Raw genomic sequence first — 20,692 nt, forward strand, 5'->3', positions numbered from 1 at the left:
TTCCATTCCTAATCTCCTTTAGTCCTCACAACAAAGTATTATTCCCATTGTATAGATGAGGAAACTGAGGCACACAGAGATGAAAAGCAACCACTGCTGTATGTTAGGATTTGAAGGAGCTCCAGGAAAGTCTCATAGCCCCACTGGCCAGAATGGGCTAGATCTCAGAGGGGGAGGGTGGGAGATGGGGGTGACAGTGACCTTTTTTGTGACTCCTCCTAGACCACCCATCCCTGCTCCCAGGAGGACCTGTCCTCCCAGATGGTGGAGGTGGACAGAAGGACTATCTACCCACCGTCCCCACGGCCCTGACCCTCTGACCTCACCCTCTCCGCTGATTTCTTCATGTTAGTTCAACATTAACCCAGAGGGGTCAGGACAGACAATTCCTCAGTGACCCAGGAGCTGACACACTATGGCGCACGTCCGAGGCTTGCAGCTGCCTGGCTGCCTGGCCCTGGCTGCCCTGTGTAGCCTTGTGCACAGCCAGCATGGTAAGGGGGTGCTTGCAGGCTGGAACAGGCTGGAGGACTGGGGTGTGGGCCCATGGGCCGGGTTCTCCTGGCTGGACAGAGCACACAGAGCTGGCCCCTAAGTAGGTCTCAGCCCCAGGCGGCCAGCTGAGGGAAGAAGTCAGGAGCTCAGGGCTGGAAAGAGAATGGCTGCTTCTCTCTTCCAATATAGGGAGCAGGCTGGGGGCAAGGGGCAGTGTAGGAGGGGCACAGGGGGCCACATTTAGCAGCCTTCCAGGCACTTCCACCAGCCCAGACAGCCTCTCTCAGAAGCCAGCAGGGGAGGTCGGGCTTGCTTCACGCCCCCAGAATGGCCAAGACTGCCTGTTCCTGAGGCCGCTGTCCCATGACCCCCCCACTGCCTTACAGTGTTCCTGGCTCCTCAGCAAGCGCGGTCGCTGCTCCAGCGGGTCCGACGAGCCAACACCTTCCTGGAGGAGGTGCGCAAGGGCAACCTGGAGCGAGAGTGCATGGAAGAGACGTGCAGCTACGAGGAGGCCTTCGAGGCTCTGGAGTCCTCCACGGCTACGGTGAGCCTGGGCTGCTCGGACGGTGCCGGGGCCTCAGACCGGGCCCAACTCTAGACACTTCCACAGAGAAGCAAGCGAGGAACGCCACAGCCCCTTCGCTGCTCACAGCCTCATTTCAACTCTGAGCCCCTCCTCACAGGGCTGGCAAGAGGAGCGGCCTCAGCCTTTCCGGGGGGTCCCTGTGCCTGGACTGTGTCCCTGTGCAGCTCCATGACATGGGGAGGCCTCCACAGTCTTCAGACATCCGCCTGCCCTGGAGCTCTGTGTCCACATGGCCTCCTCAGCGGCAGACTCCCACACCACGCTTGAGGGGTGGGACTCTGGGGAGGCCACCACAAGCCCCCGGGCTCAAGACTCAGTGTTCCTGGAGCTCTGTGTCGCCTTTCCTCTCTGTAGGGCTCTGCCAGGGTCCCATGGCCCCCTCTCCTCCCATCTCCCCCAGCCTCTTTCAGTCTCGGTGTGTGTGTTGGAGGAACTCCCCTATCCTCAAATATTCTTCTCCTTTTGGAAACAAAAGTAGGAAACTCTGCCACAAACCTCCCCAGAGCCTGCCCCCTGCGTGACCAGGGTAAAGGAAAGTGTGAGGAGGAGACATAACATTTACTAAAACAACACAAAACAGGAGCTGCCGTAGCCTCACTCCCAGCCCTTGTTTTTCAGGATGTGTTCTGGGCCAAGTACACAGGTGAGCACCGGGAAGGATTTGCCCCAGGAAGGGAGGCCTGGGGACCCCAGTGAGAGAATTCTACCCAGAGAATCTTCTGCTGCACCTAGCCATCCACCCATCCACCCCTTCCCCACTCCTTCCTCGGTCCCTCCCATCTGTTCGTCCATCTCTCTGTTTCTCACCAACATCCCATCCACCCTGACTCCAGCTCATCCTGGCCATACCCCAATCCCAAAGGTAAACACGTGGGTCTTTTCCAGCTTGTGAGACAGCGAGGACGCCTCGAGATAAGCTTGCTGCATGTCTGGAAGGTGAGCAACTGACACGGGTTTGGGGGTCAGGACATGGAGGGGAGCCTGGGAGAAGAGCTCAGCGGTGGGTTTGGAGTGTGGCTGGTGGAGGCCGAGGCGGTCCCCAGCATCTGCCATTGCTTCCATTCCTGGGGTCAAGATGTCTCTTTGTACCTGGCTCTGTGTCTGGCCTGCGAACGAATGAATGAATGAATGGACTAATGAATTCATGTTTTTTTTTTTTGAGACAGAGTCTCGCTCTGTTGCCCAGGCTGGAGTGCAGTGGCACGATCTTGGCTCACTGTAAACTCCGCCTCCCGGGTTCAAGCAATTCTCTGCCTCAACCTCCCAAGTAGCTGGGATTACAGGTGCTCGCCACCACGCCTGGCTAATTTTTGTATTTTTAGTAGAGACGGGGTTTCACCATGTTGGCCAGGCTGGTCTTGAACTCCTGACCTCGTGATCCACCCACCTCGGCCTCAAAGTCGATTATAGAAGTGAGCCACCGCGCCTGGCCATGAATTCATGTTTAAGGCTTCATTCTCCTTTGCCTGACCCGAGTCTCTGCCCCCACCTAGTCAGAGCTTTGATGATGTCACATTCCCCTTCTAGCTTTAGGTGTCACTGAACCAAACAGGAACCCAAACCCCCAGCTGCTCTGACACCAAGGACTTCCCTAAGCATGCCAAGGTGTTTCTAGCACCTGGCCTTGCATATCTTGTCAGTTTCCTCTGGAGTGACCATCACATCTACTGAACATTTCCCTATCCTTCAAGGACTGCTTCAAATGTCACCACTTTTGCTGAGACTTCAGGGAGCACCCTCCCTCCTGCACTGTGTTCTGAAGGCACCTTTAGCACGACAAAAATGGAACTCTTTGTTTGTTTATTTATAAGAGACAGGGTCTCCCTTTTTTGCCCAGGCTGATCTTGAACTCCTGGGCTCAGGCAATTCTCCCATCTCAACCTCCCAAAGGGGTAGGATTATAAGTGTGAGCCACCATGCCTGGCTGCCGTACTTTCTTTTTTTTTTTTTTTTTTTTTTGAGATGGAGTCTCGCTCTGTCGCCCAGGCTGGAGTGCAGCAGCGCGATCTCGGCTCGCTGCAACCTCCACCTAGCGGATTCAAGTGATTCTCCTGCCTTAGCCTCCTGAGTAGCTGGGATTACAGGCACACACTACCATGCCCAGCTAATTTTTTGTATTTTTTAGTAGAGACGGGGTTTCACCATGTTGGCCAGGCTGGTCACAAACTCCTGACCTCAGGTGATCCACCAGCCTCGGCATCCCAGAGTGCTGGGATTACAGGTGTAATCCACTGCGCCCAGCCTCATTTGTTAAATTACGTACTCAACAGACATTTTACAAAGTTCCTGCTATGTGCCAGGCACTATATCAGGTGCTGGGGATTTTAAGAGAATCAAATACAGTCTCTGCCTTCAAGGAATTCAAAATCTCAAAAGAGAACAAAAATACAAAATATTAAAATGATTGCGGCCGGGAGTGGTGGCTCAAGCCTGTAATCCTAGCACTTTGGGAGCTGAGGTGGGCGCCCAGACCAGGGGTTTGAGACCATCCTGGCCAACATAGTGAAACCCCCACCTCTACTAAAAATACAAAAATTAGCTGGGGTGTGGTGGCACGTGCCTGTAATCCTAGCTACTAGGGAGGCTGATGGGGGAGAATTTCTTGAATCTGGGAGGCAGAGGTTGCAGTGAGCTGAGATCATGCCACTGCACTTCAGTCTGGGCAACAGAACAAGACTCGTCTCAAAATACATAAATAAAAATAAATAATTAAATAAAGTGATTGCAAGAAAAGTTCTGTTCAAGGCACCAAGAGAACACAGGAAAATGAGTGTCTGGTTTGCCAGAAAAATGAGAGATGGCTTCCCAGGAAAGGCAGAGTTCTGCCTGGCCTGGTGGGATGCATGGATGAACAAACAAGTGGGCATTCCAGTCAGAAGAAACAATCCGTGGAAAGACCCAGAGGCAATGAGAAGCCGAGCTAGCAGGGACAGGTAGACCAGGGCCAGTTGAAAAGGACCTTCATCACTTTTTCATCCTGCTGGCCAAGAGAAGCCACAGAATGGAAGTTCCATGAGGGCAGGGCTGTGACTGTCCTATTGGTTGATGTGTGCTGAGCACCCGACAGTGCCTGTCACATGGTGAGCACTCAGCGAATATTTGGAGGCCACTGTTGAGTGAATGGGAGAACTGCTGGTTGCAGAGGAAGAGGGGCTGGGTGAATGCAGGTTCAGGATTGTGGACCTGCATGAGCTGGGAGGCGGGGGATAGACAGAACTTTGCAGGGAGAGAGGAAATAAGTCCCCAGGCTCCAAGGCTGACCGGGGTGGGGTCTCCGCAGGTAACTGTGCTGAGGGTCTGGGTACGAACTACCGAGGGCATGTGAACATCACCCGGTCAGGCATTGAGTGCCAGCTATGGAGGAGTCGCTACCCACATAAGCCTGAGTGAGTGAGGGGCCGGCCTTCCCACCAGGGGCTGAGAACAGGGAGCAAGCGTACCTCAAGCACAACAGCCTCCTGTTGGGCAATTTTCTGTTCCAGAATCAACTCCACTACCCATCCCGGGGCCGACCTGCAGGAGAATTTCTGCCGCAACCCCGACAGCAGCACCACGGGACCCTGGTGCTACACTACAGACCCCACTGTGAGGAGGCAGGAATGCAGCATCCCTGTCTGTGGTAAGCTGGGGGCAGTGGGGCGGCCCATGGCCAAGGCCCAGGGGCTTCATGGGGCCTGGCAGCCTGGGATGGGAACCAAGAATACTGGCTACCCAGGCACAGTGGCTCATGCCCATAATCCCAGCACTTTGGGAGGCTGAGGCAGGCAGATCACCTGAGGTCAGGAGTTTGAGACCAGCTGGGCCAACATGGCAAAACCCCGTCTCTACTAAAAATACAAAAATTGCCAGGCGTGGTGGTGGGCGCCTGTAATCCCAACTACTCTGGAGGCTGAGGCATGAGAATCGCTTGAACCCGGGAGGCGGAGTTTGCAGTGAGCTGAGATCCTGCCACTGTACTTCAGCCTGGGCGACAAGAGCAAAACTCTGTCTCAAAGAAAAAAAAAAAAAAGATGCTGGCCACCTTCAGAGCTGGCATCAGTCATTCAGATCATATCTGTGCCTATTGCTCAGTAAAGTCAGGGGATCAGGGGATCTGAGTGGGGGGATCTGCCAGCCTCCTCCTCCCCCTCCCCACTCTTGACTTCCTTATGGTCCAGGCTGTGGCTCATTCCAAACATGCCTCCTTTCTGATCAAGGCACTCCTCCCTCCGGGAAGCCCTCCCTAGCCATTTCAGTCCACACGCCCTGTTCTGAGTATCACAGAGCAAGCCTTGTGCAGTTTGGCCCTGCGGGATTCTGTCATTATTATTTCCTTGGTGTGTTAAGTAGCTACAGCCACCCCTTCCCTGAGGCAGACCACAATAAGCATTTCTTTTTCCCATGAGGGTTGGCAGGTGTGGCTGCACTCGCTAATGCATCTGTAGGGTCAACTGACGGAGGTTGGCCCTGGCTGGGTGGCTCTGATTCAAATAATGGGTCCAGCTGAGCCTGGCTCCTCGTTGAGGGTTGGGCCTAGATCTGCTCCACGTGCGTTCTTGCTGGGGCTGAGGCTGAAAGAAGGTACCTGGGAAAACTCTTCTTATGCTGATGACAGACACAGAAAACAATGAACAGAAAAGCGTCTTCTGTCCTGAAGGCCTAGGCTCAGAACAGGCACAGTCAGCCCTGCCCACGTTCCATTGGCCAGAGCAAGTATATGTTCAAGGCCAGGGTCAAGAGGTAAACTACACCTCAGCCTGTAAAATCACAGAGCAAGGGATGTGGATGCAGGCAGGGGTAAAGAATTTGTGCCGGTTACCAGTCCACAAACATGGGTTAGTGTTTGTTCTCTAGGCATCCCTGTCGGGCCCATTGCTCATTCCTGGGGTTGGTCTTTTTTTTTTTTCTTTCTAAGATGGAGTCTCACTCCCTTGCCCAGGCTGTTGGAGTGCAGTGGCCCTATCTCAGCTCACTGCAACCTCCGCCTCCTGGGTTCAAGCGATTCCCCTGCTTCAGCCTCCTGAGTAGCTAGGATTACAGGCGTGTGCCACCACTCCCGGCTAATTTTTTTTTATGTTAGTAGAGATGGGGTTTCACCATGTTGGCCAGGCTGATCTCAAACTCCTGACCTCGTGATCCTCCCGCCTCGGCCTCCCAAACTGCTGAGATTACAGGGGTGAGGCACTGTGCCCGGCCTTTTTTTTGAGATGGAGTCTCACTCTGTCACCCAGGCTGGAGTGTCACCCAGGCATAATCTTGGCTCACTGCAACCTCCACCTCCTGGGTTCAGGCGATTCTCTGCCTCAGCCTCTCATATAGCTGGGATTACAGGCATACGCCACCACGCCTGGCTAATTTTTGTATTTTTAGTAGAGACGGGGTTTCTTCACGTTGGCCTGGCTGATCTCGAACTCCTGACCTCCGGTGATCTGCCCAGCTCGGCCTCCCAAAGTTCTGGGATTACAGGTGTAAGCCACTGCGCCTGGCCCCTGGAATTGGTCTTATAGCAAGTTTATCCCAACAAAAACAGCTACTATTTACTCCCCAACCCCCATACACACGCACACACATTGATGATAAATAAGTTGCAGGCTTGCAGAAATTGACCCATCCAGGTGAACAGCCTAGTGATCCCAGCAAGCGTCCTGCTGTGCCGCTATAAAAACATGACTCCTCCAGCAGCTCCAGGCAGCCACTACCAGTTAATTACAGATGGCCCAGGAGGCCAAACCTGGTTACTATCTCTGGTTTATTATGTGCCAGACACTTATGCTGTATATTTTGTTTAATCCTCTCAACAAACCTGCAAGAGTGGCATTAGTAACCCCTTTAAAGACAAACGGACAGAAGCCCAGAGAGGTTAAGTAACCTGAGGTCACACAGGCAGAAAGCAGCAAGACCGGGGTTCACACCCCTGTCTGTTCCGGTCCATGTGTGGTCTCACTCACTCTGCTGCCTCCTTGCCCCTCACCCACCAGGCCAGGATCAAGTCACTGTAGCGATGACTCCACGCTCCGAAGGCTCCAGTGTGAATCTGTCACCTCCATCGGAGCAGTGTGTCCCTGATCGGGGGCAGCAGTACCAGGGGCGCCTGGCGGTGACCACACATGGGCTCCCCTGCCTGGCCTGGGCCAGCGCACAGGCCAAGGCCCTGAGCAAGCACCAGGACTTCAACTCAGCCGTGCAGCTGGTGGAGAACTTCTGCCGCAACCCAGACGGGGATGAGGAGGGCGTGTGGTGCTATGTGGCCGGGAAGCCTGGCGACTTTGGGTACTGCGACCTCAACTATTGTGGTGAGCTGCCTGGGTAGGGGGCCTGAGTTGCAGGGACAAATCCTGGTGGGAATAACAACAGTCACTTCTGCTTATCGAACGCTTACCTCATTGAGTGCGCTCATTACAGCCTTACAGTAACCAGGTGGGGGGTAAGGTCCTGTGCCCATTTCACAGATAAGTACACTGAGGCCCCAGGAGGTTATTGCCTAGTAGCCCAACTGTGCATGCACGCTTAACCTCTGCACCAAATGGCCTCCAAGGCCCGTAGGGGAATTGGGGGGATCTGGGTGAGGAATGGCCCAGCGCAGTCCCAGCCGGTGCCTGGGTCCCAACAGAGGAGGCCGTGGAAGAGGAGACAGGAGATGGGCTGGATGAGGACCCAGACAGGGCCATTGAAGGGCGTACCGCCACCAGTGAGTACCAGACTTTCTTCAATCCGAGGACCTTTGGCTCGGGAGAGGCAGGTGAGGTAGTGGGCATCCGAGGGGACGCGGGGCTGCGGGGCTGGTGGCCAGGACTTGCCCCTCACTGCTTGGCTTGCTCTGCAGACTGTGGGCTGCGACCTCTGTTCGAGAAGAAGTCGCTGGAGGACAAAACCGAAAGAGAGCTCCTGGAATCCTACATCGATGGGCGCATTGTGGAGGGCTCGGACGCAGAGATCGGCATGTCACCTTGGTGTGTCCTGGAGCCCTGCGCTACCATTCACTCCTGGGGGCAGGTGTGCTGCTGGACCCCCACCCTCAGGCCCTGCCTGCAGGCCTGGGCTTTACAGATGACAACAGCTGAGCATCCAGGATCCCACCAACTCCACACAGCAGCCACATAAGATGGGTTGTTTACTTCTTTTTTTTTGTTTTTTAGATGGAGTCTTGCTCTGTCATCTAGGCTGGAGTGCAGTGCCGCAATCTCGGCTCACTACCTCGATCTCAGCTCACTGCAACTTCTGCCTTCCGGGTTCAAACGATTCTCTTGCCTCAGCCTCCTGAGTAGCTGAATTTACAGACATGCGCCACCACACCCGGCTAATTTTTGTATTTTAAGTAGAGACAGGGTTTCACCATGTTGGCCAGGCTGGTCTTGAACTCCTGACCTCAAGTGATTCACCTGCCTCAGCCTCCCAAAGTGCCGGGATTACAGGCATGAGCCACCACACCCGGCCCATGGGTCCTTTACTTCTAAGCAGATGGTAAAGCTGAGACTGACGGAGCTGGTGGCTCACCTCCTCACACAGCTAATGGGTTTGAATCCAGTTCTTCTGATTCCAGAGCTGTGCTACGCTATGTGAACTCTGGACGGGAAGGACCTAGTTAGGGGGTGCAAAAAGCAGGAGGCAGGTCAGGCGCAGTGGCTCACCCCTGTAATCCCAGCACTTTGGGAGGCCAAGACGGGAAGATCACTTGAGGGCAGGAGTTCGAGGCCAGCCTGGGCAAAATGGTAAAACGCCGTCTCTACTAAAAATGCAAAAATTAGCCAGGTGTAGCAGCACGTCCCTGTAGTCCCAGCTACTAAGGAGGCTGAGGCGGGAGGATCGCCTGAGCCCAGGAAGCTGAGGCTTCAGTGAGCTGTGACTGTACCATTGCACTCCAGCCTGGGTGACAAGAGTGAGACCCTGTCTCAAAAAAAAAAAAAAAAAAAAAAAAGTGTGAGGCAGCCCCTCAGCATCACACGGAGGCTCCAGGCCCCAAAGGCGGCCAGCCCAAGCTTGGATCTGGGCCCCGGAGGCAGCTCTGCCCAGCTGGGTTCTTAGACCTGGGATTGTTACTTCTAGGGCTGGTGTAGAGGCAGCCCCCTCATCCTCAGCTCCTAATGCTTCCTGCTGCCCCTCCCAGGCAGGTGATGCTTTTCCGGAAGAGTCCCCAGGAGCTGCTGTGTGGGGCCAGCCTCATCAGTGACCGCTGGGTCCTCACCGCCGCCCACTGCCTCCTGTACCCGCCCTGGGACAAGAACTTCACCGAGAATGACCTTCTGGTGCGCATTGGCAAGCACTCCCGCACCAGGTACAGAACTGGTGGCCTGTGGGTGTCTGGCAGGGGTCTGAGTCCTCCAAAGCGATCATGAGGGGCCCTTGTAGCTCCGGGACACATAGGATGTTCTGTATACCCCCCAGAATATGACATCCCAGCAGTCTCTGCTGGAAAGTCCATTTGGTCACGTCCTGACTGAGGCTTGGAGCTGCGGGGAGAAATCCGTCTGTCTCCTGGTCCCTCCAACACTAGGATATAGCCTATGTGGGAGTCTCTGAAAATAGAGTCTGTCTGGACTAGGGCGTGCAGCCTGTGCCCCTGTCCCCGTCCTCCAGGCTGTCTGACTCCAAAGCCCTGCACGGCTTTAGGCCCAGGAAGAAACAGCCAGGGGGCTGCCATGGCAGGAACCAGCCCTATCCCCTCCCTGGTGGCCTGCAGGACACACTGTCTCCCAGACCCCAAGGGCAGGCAGTTTCCTGCGCCTTGCTGGGTGAACCTGCAGCTTCTCCATTTCTCTCTTGGGGTCTCTGCAGGTACGAGCGAAACATTGAAAAGATATCCATGTTGGAAAAGATCTACATCCACCCCAGGTACAACTGGCGGGAGAACCTGGACCGGGACATTGCCCTGATGAAGCTGAAGAAGCCTGTTGCCTTCAGTGACTACATTCACCCTGTGTGTCTGCCCGACAGGGAGACGGCAGCCAGGTGGGCCACCAGATGCTTGTTAGCTGAGGGGCAGAAGCCAAGTTCTGGGCCTGGCTCTGATACCAAGTAGCCTTGCAAGAGCCCCTTTCCCTTTTCCAGGCCTCGGTTTCTTGGAGTGAACCCAGAAGTTCTTTTCAGTACTGGCGTTTTATTTTTTATTTATATTTATTTATTTACTGACGGAGTTCCACTCTCGTCTCCCAGGCTGGAGTGCAGTTGTGCGATCTCGGCTCACTGCAACCCCACCTCCCGGGTTCAAGCGACTCTCCTGCCTCAGTCTCCTGAGTAGCTGGGATTACAGGCTAATTTTTGTATTTTTAGTAGAGACTGGTGGGTTTCACCGTGTCGGCCAGGTTGGTCTCGAACCCCTGACCTCAAGTGATTCACCCGCCTTGGCCTCCCAAAGTGCCGAGACCACAGGCGTGAACGTCTGTGCCCAGCCAGCTCTGGCGTTTTAGATTCTGGTCTCTAAGAAATGGCGTTGGGGCCAGGCGGCTCCTGTGGGGGTTGGCTCTCACTAGGCCCTTCTTCCTTCCCCAAAGCTTGCTCCAGGCTGGATACAAGGGGCGGGTGACAGGCTGGGGCAACCTGAAGGAGACGTGGACAGCCAACGTTGGTAAGGGGCAGCCCAGTGTCCTGCAGGTGGTGAACCTGCCCATTGTGGAGCGGCCGGTCTGCAAGGACTCCACCCGGATCCGCATCACTGACAACATGTTCTGTGCTGGCAAGTCTGTGCAGGGTGGTCTGAGGGAACAGTGGGGCCCAAGCTGGGAGAACTGAGTTGTGCCTGGGTTCAAGCCATGTGACTTTGAGCAAGTTGCCTAACCTCTTGGTGGCTCAGTTTCTTCCTCTGTAAAATGGAGGTAAAAGTCTCTATCCCATAAGGTTATGGGAGGGTTAAATGAAGTAGTATATATTAATGTACTTGGCATAGTATCAGTCACCAGTGAGCTCAGATAGCAGCAAGAGGCTGCGGGTAGGGAAATGCCATTCATTCAGTCACTCAGCAAATATTTATCGAGCACCTATCACGTTCCAGGCAGCATTCTAGGGTATACAGCAGGGACCCAGACGGACAATGTCTGTGCCCTCAGAGAGCTTCCTTCCTAGGAGGAGGGCACATCCATAAACAGATCTAAAACAGCAATCCCTGACCAGTGCCGTGAAGAAAAATGAAGCACAGGGAGAGAGAACGGCTGATGAAGTGGGCTTCTAAATAGGGTGGCCAGACAAGGTGGGCAGATCACTTGAGGTCAGGAGTTCAAGACCAGCCTGGCCAACATGGTGAAACCCCGTCTCTACTAAAAATACAAAAATTAGCTGGTCATGGTGACGCATGCCTGTAGTCGCAGCTACTCAGGAGGCTGAGGCAGGAGAATTGCTTGAGCCAGGGAGGCGGAGGTTGCAGTGAGCTAAGATCGGGCATCATTGCACTCCAGCTGGGCAACACAGTGAGACTCCATTGATCGATCGATCAATCAATCAATCAGGTGGCCAGAGAAGGTTGGAGAAGGCCTCCCTGAGAAGGTGATGTCTGGGCAGGGACTGGAAGAGGGCAAGGAAGGAGTGAGCAGGCATATCTAGGGGAGAAGCACTGCAGGCTGGGGGCATGGCAGGCACTAAGGCCCTGAGGTGGGAGCACTCTTGGCTTGTCTGGGGAGCAGTAGGGAGGCCTGGGGGGCTGAGGAGGGGCAGCAGTGGGTGAGGGGAGAGAGGGGGGCAGGCAGAGGACAGCCACTTCCTTTAGGGCCTGGAAGGACTTTATTGAGTGAGATGGGAAGTTATTAAGGGGCTTGAGGCAGGTTAAGAAATGATGTGACTGACTTTAAAAGTAAAAAATAAAAAAATTTAGTGTAATTTCAGACTCACAGAAAAGTTGTAAAAATAATACAAAGATTTCCTTGTGTACTGTCATCCAGATTGTCTTCCATTCTGTGGATGTGTGGGAGTTTTTATATATACATACATATATATATATATGCATAGTTTGAGAGCAAATCGTGAATATGGTTTCTTTTTACCCATAAATACTTGAGTATTTCCAAAAAAAAAAAAATACCCAAGGATGTTCTCTTATGCAACCACAATACAAATATTAAAACCCGGAAATTTTTTTTTGACGTAGCTTCGCTGTCACCCAGGCTTGAGTGCTGTGGCACAATCTCGGCTCACTGCAATGTCCTCCTCCCAGGTTCAAGTGATTCTCCTGCCTCAGCCTCCTGAGTAGCTGGAATCACAGGCATGTACCACCATGCCTAGCTAATTTTTGTATTTGTAGTAGAGACAGGGTTTCACCATGTTGGCCAGGGTGGTCTTAAACTCCTGACCTCAGGTGATCCACCTGCCTCGGCCTCCCAAAGTGCTGGGATTACAGGCGTGAGCCACTCTACTCGGCCAAAACCAGGAAATTTTTTTTTTTTTTTTTGAGATGGAATCTTGCTCTGTTGCCCAGGCTAGAGTGCAGTGGCACGGTCTCGGCTTACTTGGAATTACAGGTGCCTGCCACCACGCCCGGCTAACTTTTTGTATTTTCAGTATTTTTAGTAGTGATGGGGTTTCACCATGTTGGCCAGGCTTGTCTTGAACTCCTGACCTCGGGTAATCCACCCACCTCGGCTTCCCAAAGTGCTGGGATTACAGGCGTGAGCCACAGCACCTGGCCCAAAACCAGGAAATTAATGATGATACAATATTATTGTCTAATCTATAGACCTTATTCAAATTTTTGTTAGTCTTGCTAATGTCTTTTATAGGGAAAAAAAAAAAAAAAACGTGTTTCTCACCCAGGATTCAATGAAGGATCTTTCTTTGTCTTCTATGACCTTGACATGTCTGATGAGTGCAGTCTGGTTATTTTGTACACTGGCCCTGAATCCGGGTTTGTCTAAGGTTTCCTCACGGTCAGGTTCGGGCTCAGTGGTGCCGTGTCCTTCTTGGTGCATCCTGTTAACTGGCACATGAGAACAATTTGTCTCATATGTGGTGAGTCTAACTCTGACCTCTTGAGGAAGGCAATGTCTGCCAAGTTTCTTGCTGTAACTTCTGTTTTTCCCTTTGTAATTAATAAGAATCTGGTAAAGAGATACTTTGATTTTTTTTGTTTTTTTTTTGTGATGGAGTCTCCCTCTATCATCCAGGCTGGAGTGAGTGGTGCGATCTCGGCTCACTGCAACCTCCATCCCCCGGGTTCAAGTGATTCTTCTGCCTCAGCCTCCCAAGTAGCAGGGATTACAGGCATGTGCCACCACACCCAGCTAATTTTTGTATTTTTAGTAGAGATGGGGTTTCACCATGTTGGCCAGGATGGTCTCGAACTCCTGACCTTGTGATCCGTCTGCCTCAGCCTCCCAAAGTGCTGGGATTACAGGTGTGAGCCAACACGCCTGGCCTACTTTGATATTTTGTATTCTGTTTGCATCAAAACCTTCTCCCAACTAGGGTGACTACCAAATGGCACTTATCTAATTCTGTCATTCCTTCTACATTTGTTAGTTACTTTATTGCTTTCCTTCCTTTCATTCTATCAGTGTGGACTTAAGGATCCTTACTTTATTCTAAGGGTTCACCTTTTTTTTTCTTTTGTTTTTGAGATGGAGTTTCGCCCATGTTGCCCAGGCTGGATGGAGTGCAATGGCGTGATCTCGGCTCACTGCAACGTCCGCCTCCCAGGTTCAAGCAATTCTCCTGCCTCAGCCTCCTGAGTAGCTGGGATTACAGGCATGTGCCACCACACCTGGCTAATTTTTTGTATTTTTAGTAGAGACAGGGTTTCACCATGTTGGCCAGGCTGGTCTCAAACTCTTGACCTCAGGTGATCCGCCCGCCTCAGCCTTCCAAGGTTCTGGGATTATAGGCGTGAGCTACCATGCCAGGCCATACTTTGTTACTACTGTTATTTTTTCTGATGCTCAGATGATCCCAAGTTTGGCCTGTGGAAGTCCCTTCAAGCTGGCTTCTGTGACTTGGGGAGATGTTCTGTCATTCTTTGAGTACTTTCTTTCTTTCTGGCACAGCAAAATGTTTCAGGTTAATCCTGCTTTCCTTACTGTAGTGTTGGAACCAGCCATTTCTCCAGGGAACCCTTGTAGTCAAGAGTGGAATTTAGAACTGAGATCTGGGTGCTGGCGTGTGCACATTGCTAGTGGGATGTCATTAATTCTAGGCTCTCTCAGTGGACAGAACCAGAAAAAAATTATATGATGCATATACCAATATCTCTATCATCTATATAAAAAACCGTGAGTTCCTACTGAAACCTCCAATTCCATTCTAACACCACAGGATTAATTTTAGCTTTTCCTTTTCCATATTTGTAACTCTCTCTGTTGACAGTGAGAAACCTGACCCTCATTATCTGTAATGCATTTGCCTATTTGAACAATACTAGAATATAGTTTCAAAATCCCCCATCCATAACACTGTTAAAACCAATCCTATGGCTGGGCTCAGCCCACTGCAACCTCTGCCTCCTGGACTCAAGCCAGCCTCCCACTTTAGCCTCCCGAGTAGCCAGGGCTACAGGCACACACCACCATGCCCAGCTAATTTTTGTATTTTTTGTAGAGACTGGGTCTCACTGTGTTGCCCAGACAGGTCTTGAACTCTGAGCTCAAGTGATCCATCCAACTCAGCCTCCCAAAGTGCTAGGATTACAGGTGTGAGCCACCATGCCTGGCCTCTCCTAGTAAATTTTTAGAAGTGGTGTTGTTAGGTCAAAAGGCAAACATGTATGTCATTTTTTAGAGATTTTTAAATTTCTTTCCGTAAGGGTTGTACCAGTTTGCATTTCCATCACAGTGTATGAGAATGCCTGTTTCCCCACAACCTTGCCAAAAGAATGTCACAGTTTTAAATTTTTACCAATCTGAGAGGTGAGAAATAGTATCTCGAAATTGTTTTAACGGACATCTTTCAAATTGAAAATGAGGTTGAACGTCGTATCGTATGATTAAGGACCATTTTTTTTTTTTTTTTTGAGATGGAGTCTCCCTCTGTCACCTAGGCTGGAGTGCAATGGCACGATTTTGGCTCACTGCAACTTCCGCCTTCTGGGTTCAAGCAATTCTCCTGCTTCAGCCTCCCGAGCAGCTGGGACTCCAGGCGCGAGCCACCATGCACAGCTAATTTTTGTATTTTTAGTAGAGACAGGGTTTTACCAGATTGGCCAGGCTGGTCTCGAACTCCTTACCTTGTGATCCTCCCGCCTTGGCCTCCCAAAGTGCTGAGATTACAGGCATGAGCCACCACACCTGGCCTAAGGACCATTTTTATATAATTTTTTTTTTTGAGACAGAGTCTTGCTTTGTCACCCAGGCTGGAGTGCAATGGTGCAATCTTGGCTCACTGCAGCCTCCACTTCCCTGGTTCAAGTGATTCTCCTGCCTCAGCCTCCCGAGTAGCTGGGACCACAGGTGCGTGCCTGGCTAGTATTTGTATTATATAATTTTTTTGTGAATTGTCTCTTCATGGTTTTTTGCCCATTTTTTGGTCCCTTATCAATTTTTGTGAGTTCTTCGTATTTATATTAGGCCTTTATTTGTGATATACATTGCAAATGTTTTCTCCTAGTTTGTCAGTTTTTTTAACCTCATGTACAATTTTTCTGGCCATGCAGTTTAAAAAATTACTAGGTAGTCAAATTTATCAATCATTTATTTTATTAAATCTGGATTTTGAATCAGAGATAAACTTTTCCTGGCCGGGTGTGGTGTCTTACACCTGTAATCCCAGCACTCTGAGAGGCTGAGGTGGGGGATCACCTGAGGTCAGAAGTTCAAGACCAGCCTGGCCAACATGGTGAAACCCTGTCTCTACCAAAAATACAAAAATTAGCTGGGCGTGGTGGCTCATGCCTGTAGTCCCAGCTACTCAGGAGACTGAGGCTGGAGAATTGCTTGAACCTGGGAGGCGGAGGTTGCAGTGAGCAGAGATCGTGCTGCTGCACTCCAGCCTGGGTGACAGAGCAAGACTCTGTCTCAAAAACAAAACAACAAAAAACAACAACAGAAAAACCTTTCCTGATAGCTAGGTCATTGAGGAATTCACTCATGTTTTCTTCTAGTACCTGATTTCATTTTTCTGCACTTAGATTCCTGACTCATATGGAGTTTATTTTTGTATCTGATGTGAGGCATAGATCTAATTTATCATTTTCCAAATGGCTAACCAGCTGTCTCTAAACCGTTTATTAAAAATTATTGGCCAAGTGCGGTAGCTCACACCTGTAATCCCAGCAGTTTGGAAGGCTGAGGCAGGATTGCTTAAGGCCAGGAATTCAAAACCAGCCCGGACAACATAGCAAGACCCTGTCTCTACAAGAAAATATTGGTCAGGTGTGGTGGCTCACGCCTGTAATCCCAGCACTTTGGGAGGCTGAGGCAGGTGGATCATGAGGTCAGGAGATAGAGACCATCCTGGCCAACATGGTGAAACCCTCGTCTCTACTAAAATACAAAAAATTAGCTGGGTGTGGTGGCGCACGCCTGTAGTACCAGCTACTCAGGAGGCTGAGGCAGGGGAATCACTTGAACCCAGGAGGTGGAGGTTGCAGTGAGCTGAGATCACGCCATTGAACTCCAGCCTGGCGACGGAGCAAGACTCCATCTCAAAAAAAAGGAAAAAGAAAATATTTTAAAAATTAGCTGGGCATGGTGGCATGTGCCTTGTAGTCTCAGCTACTTGAGAGGCTGAGTTAGGAGGATTGCTTGAGCCTAGGAGTTCAATACTGCAGTGAGCTATGACCGCACCATTGCACTCCAGCCTGGGCAACACAGTGAGACCCTGTTTCTATTAAAAAAAAAAAAATTGGCCGGGCGCGGTGGCTCACGCCTGTAATCCTAGCACTTTGGGAGGCCAAGGCGAGTGGATCACCTGAGGTCAGGAGTTCAAGACCAGCCTGACCAACATGGAAAAACCCCGTCTCTGCTAAAAATACAAAATTAGCCAGACATGGAGGCACATGTCTGTAATCCCAGCTACTCGGGAGGCTGAGGCAGGAGAGTCACTTGAACCCGGGAGACGGAGGTTACAGTGAGCTGAGATCCCTGCATTGCACTCCAGCCTGGGCAACAAGAGTAAAAACTCCGTTTCGCTGGGTGCAGTGGCTCACACCTGTAATCACAGCACTTTGGGAGGCCGAGGTGGGTGGATCACAAGGTCAGGAGTTTGAGACAAGCCTGGCCGACATGGTGAAACCCCATCTCTACTAAAATACAAAAAATTAGCCAGGCATGGTGGCGTGCGCCTGTAATCCCAGCTACTTGGGAGGCTGAGGCAGGGGAATCACTTGAACCTGGGAGGAGGAGGTTGCAGTGAGCCGAGATGGCGCCACTACACTCCAGCCTGGCAACAGAGCGAGACTCTATCTCAAAATCAATCAATCAATCAATCAATCAATCTTTGAACTAGTGATTTGAGATTTCACCTTTATCACATTCTAGATTGTATCTTATTTTCATTTATTTATTTGAAATATAGACAAGTCTCCCTGTGCTGCCCAGGCTGATTTAAAACTCCTGGCTGGGCTCGAGCAATTCTCCCGCCTTGGCCTCCCAAACTGCTGGGATTACAGACGTGAGCCACCATACCTGACCTAGGTTTTATTTTTTAGTTTTATTTTTTCCTGCATCCAGCTAATTTGATTTGATTTGTAGAGACAGGGTCTTGCTATGTTACCTAGGCTGGTCTTGAACTCCTGGGCTCAAGTGATCCTCCTGCCTTGGCCTCCCAAAGTGTTGGGATTACCAGCATGAGCCACGGTGCCCAGCCCCACATTCTAGATTTCTATGGATAGAGTATGCTTAAGGATGAGTATGTTTCTGGACGTTCGACTCGGCTTTCCTGGTCTGTTGTCTGTCTGTGCACAGCGTCACATTGTTTTAATGATAGAGGCTTTAGCGTAGATAGCTGGGAAGGCTAATGTTCTCTTTTAGTTTTTCTTTCCAGTGGTTTCCTGGCAATTCTTGCATGTTTGTTTTTCCATATGAACTTTAGTGTCAACATGTCTAGGTCTATAAAAAAGCTTGGTGGTATTTTTATTGGGATTATGACACTTTAATAAATTAACTGGGAGAATGGACATATTTTTGATGATGAGTCATTTTATCCAAGGATAAGAAATGTCTTCCTATTTGCTCAAGTCTATTATTGTATCTTTCTTGACTGCTGCAATGTATTCTCTTATAATTTTTTCTCTTGGTATCTTATTTTATGTATTTGTAATATTTTATTTTTCTTGAGTAAATTAGTTAATGGCTTGCCAGTTTTCTCAAAACAAATATCTAGGGATTTGATTTATGAAATTATTAGGCCTATTATTTTTCTTTTTTTTGAGATGGAGTTTCACTCTGTCGCCCAGGCTGGAGTGCAGTGGCGCGATCTCAGCTCACTGCAACCTCCATCTCCTGGGTTCAAGTGATTCTCCTGCCTCAGCCTCCCCAGTAGCTGGGGTTACAGGTGCACGCCACCATGCCCGGCTAATCCTTTTTTTATATTTTTAGTAGAGACGGGGTTTCACCATGTTAGCCAGGCTGGTCTCGAACTCCTGACCTCGTGATCCGACTGCCTCAGCCTCCCAAAGTGCTGGGATTACAGGTGTGAGCCACCGTGCCTGGCCTTTTTTTTTTTTTTTTTTTTTGAGACAGAGTCTTGCTCTGTCACCCAGGCTGGAGTGCAGTGGTGTGATCTCGGCTCACTGAAAGCTCCACCTCCCGGGTTCACGCCATCCTCCTGCCTCAGCCTCCCGAGTAGCTGGGACTACAGGTATACACTGCCACGCCCAGCTAATTTTTTGTATTTTTAGTAGAGACAGGGTTTCACCGCGTTCACCAGGATGGTCTCGATCTCCTGACCTTGTGATCCGCCTGCCTCAGCCTCCCAAAGTGCTGGTATTACGGGAGTGAGCCACCGCACCCGGCCCGGCCTATTATTTTTCTATTGTGGTTCGTTAATTTCTGCTTTTTTCTCTTAAAAAGTTTGCTTACGTTTTTGTCTGGTTTACTTTGCTGTTCTCTTGCTAGCTTTTTTTTTTTCAGATACGGTCTTGCTCTGTTGCCCAGGCTGGAGTGCAGTGGCACAGTCATAGCTCACTGCAGCCTTGAACTCCCGGGCTCAAGCAATCCTCTTCTTGCTTCAGCCTCCCACGTAGCTAGGATCAGAGGTACATGCCACCATGTCCGGCTAATTTTTTTTTTTTCGAGACGGAGTCTTGTTCTGTCGCTCAGGCTGTAGTGCAGTGGTGCAATCTCGGCTCACTGCAACCTCCACCTCCACCTCCCAGGTTCAAGCAATTCTACCTCAGTCTCCTGAGTAGCTGGGATTATAGGCGCACACCAACATGTCTGGCTAATTTTTGTATTTTTAGTAGAGACAGGGTTTCACCACGTTGGCCAGGCTGGTCTTAAACTCCTGACTTCATGATCCGCCCGCCTTGGCCTCCCAAAGTGCTGAGATTACAGGTGTGAGCCACAGCACCTAGTGAAGGTGTGGTTTTTTTGTGTAGGTTTTACTGTTGTTAGTGTTGTTCTGTATTGTTTGTAGAGGATACATGGGGAGATTTGGATAAAAGCAACTATCATTATTATCCTCATCAGACTTGTAGATCTTTTTAATTTTTTAATTTTTAATTTAAATTTTTTTCTTGGTCTTTTATCATTAATTAATTTTTTCGAGACAGGGTCTCACTCTGTCGCCCAGGCTGGAGTGTGGTGACATGATCACGGCTCACTGCATGCAGCCTTAACCTCCCAGGTGCAAGTGATCCTCCTCTCTTAGCCTCCCGAGTAGCTGGGACTCCAGGCATGTGCCACCATGCCCAGCTAATTTTTTGTAGAGAGAGGGTTTTGCCATATTGCCCAGGCTGGTCTTGAACTGCTGAGCTCAAGTGATCCACCCGGCTTGGGCATGAGCCACCTCCCCTGGCCTGGTCCAACTTTTTAAAAGCATTATTCTGCCTGTTGGGTGGAGAATAGATTGTAGGTGGGCAAAGAATGAAGGAAACTAGTGGTTCAGGAGCTCGAGCTAGAAGTGGTGAGAAGGGGTTGGATTTGGGGTATATGCTGAAGGTAGAGCCGACAAGATTTGCTAGGATTGGATGTGTAGGGTGAGGAAGTGGGGACAGCAAGAATGACTGGAGGGGTAAGTGGACTCTCACCAGCTGTGTCTCGTGAAGGGGTGTGGCTGGGCTATGAGCTATGCTCCTGAGCACAGACGGCTGTTCTCTCTCAAGGTTACAAGCCTGATGAAGGGAAACGAGGGGATGCCTGTGAAGGTGACAGTGGGGGACCCTTTGTCATGAAGGTAAGCTTCTCTAAAGCCCAGGGCCTGGTGAACACATCTTCTGGGGGTGGGGAGAAACTCTAGTATCTAAAACAGTTGCCTGGCAGGGGAATACTGATGTGACCTTGAACTTGACTCTATTGGAAACCTCATCTTTCTTCTTCAGAGCCCCTTTAACAACCGCTGGTATCAAATGGGCATCGTCTCATGGGGTGAAGGCTGTGACCGGGATGGGAAATATGGCTTCTACACACACGTGTTCCGCCTGAAGAAGTGGATACAGAAGGTCATTGATCAGTTTGGAGAGTAGGGGGCCACTCATATTCTGGGCTCCTGGAACCAATCCCGTGAAAGAATTATTTTTGTGTTTCTAAAACTATGGTTCCCAATAAAAGTGACTCTCAACGA

General features: G+C 50.7%; 1 protein-coding gene across 1 annotated transcript; it reads left to right on the plus strand.

Annotated features, from left to right (window-relative positions):
- Window positions 1-227: 227 nt before the first annotated feature.
- On the plus strand, window positions 228-20,692 carry F2 (coagulation factor II, thrombin). The gene is made up of 14 exons (XM_004051030.3): window positions 228-494; window positions 882-1,042; window positions 1,703-1,727; window positions 1,970-2,020; window positions 4,365-4,470; window positions 4,567-4,703; window positions 7,042-7,356; window positions 7,674-7,802; window positions 7,887-8,013; window positions 9,168-9,335; window positions 9,836-10,009; window positions 10,552-10,733; window positions 20,235-20,305; window positions 20,451-20,692. Exons 1-14 carry the CDS (start codon window positions 416-418, stop codon window positions 20,592-20,594), a joined length of 1,869 nt encoding a protein of 622 aa, XP_004051078.1. The 5' UTR covers window positions 228-415; the 3' UTR covers window positions 20,595-20,692.

This window comes from Gorilla gorilla, chromosome 9 (assembly GCF_029281585.2).
Source record: "Gorilla gorilla gorilla isolate KB3781 chromosome 9, NHGRI_mGorGor1-v2.1_pri, whole genome shotgun sequence".
Classification (NCBI taxonomy): Eukaryota; Metazoa; Chordata; class Mammalia; order Primates; family Hominidae; genus Gorilla; species Gorilla gorilla.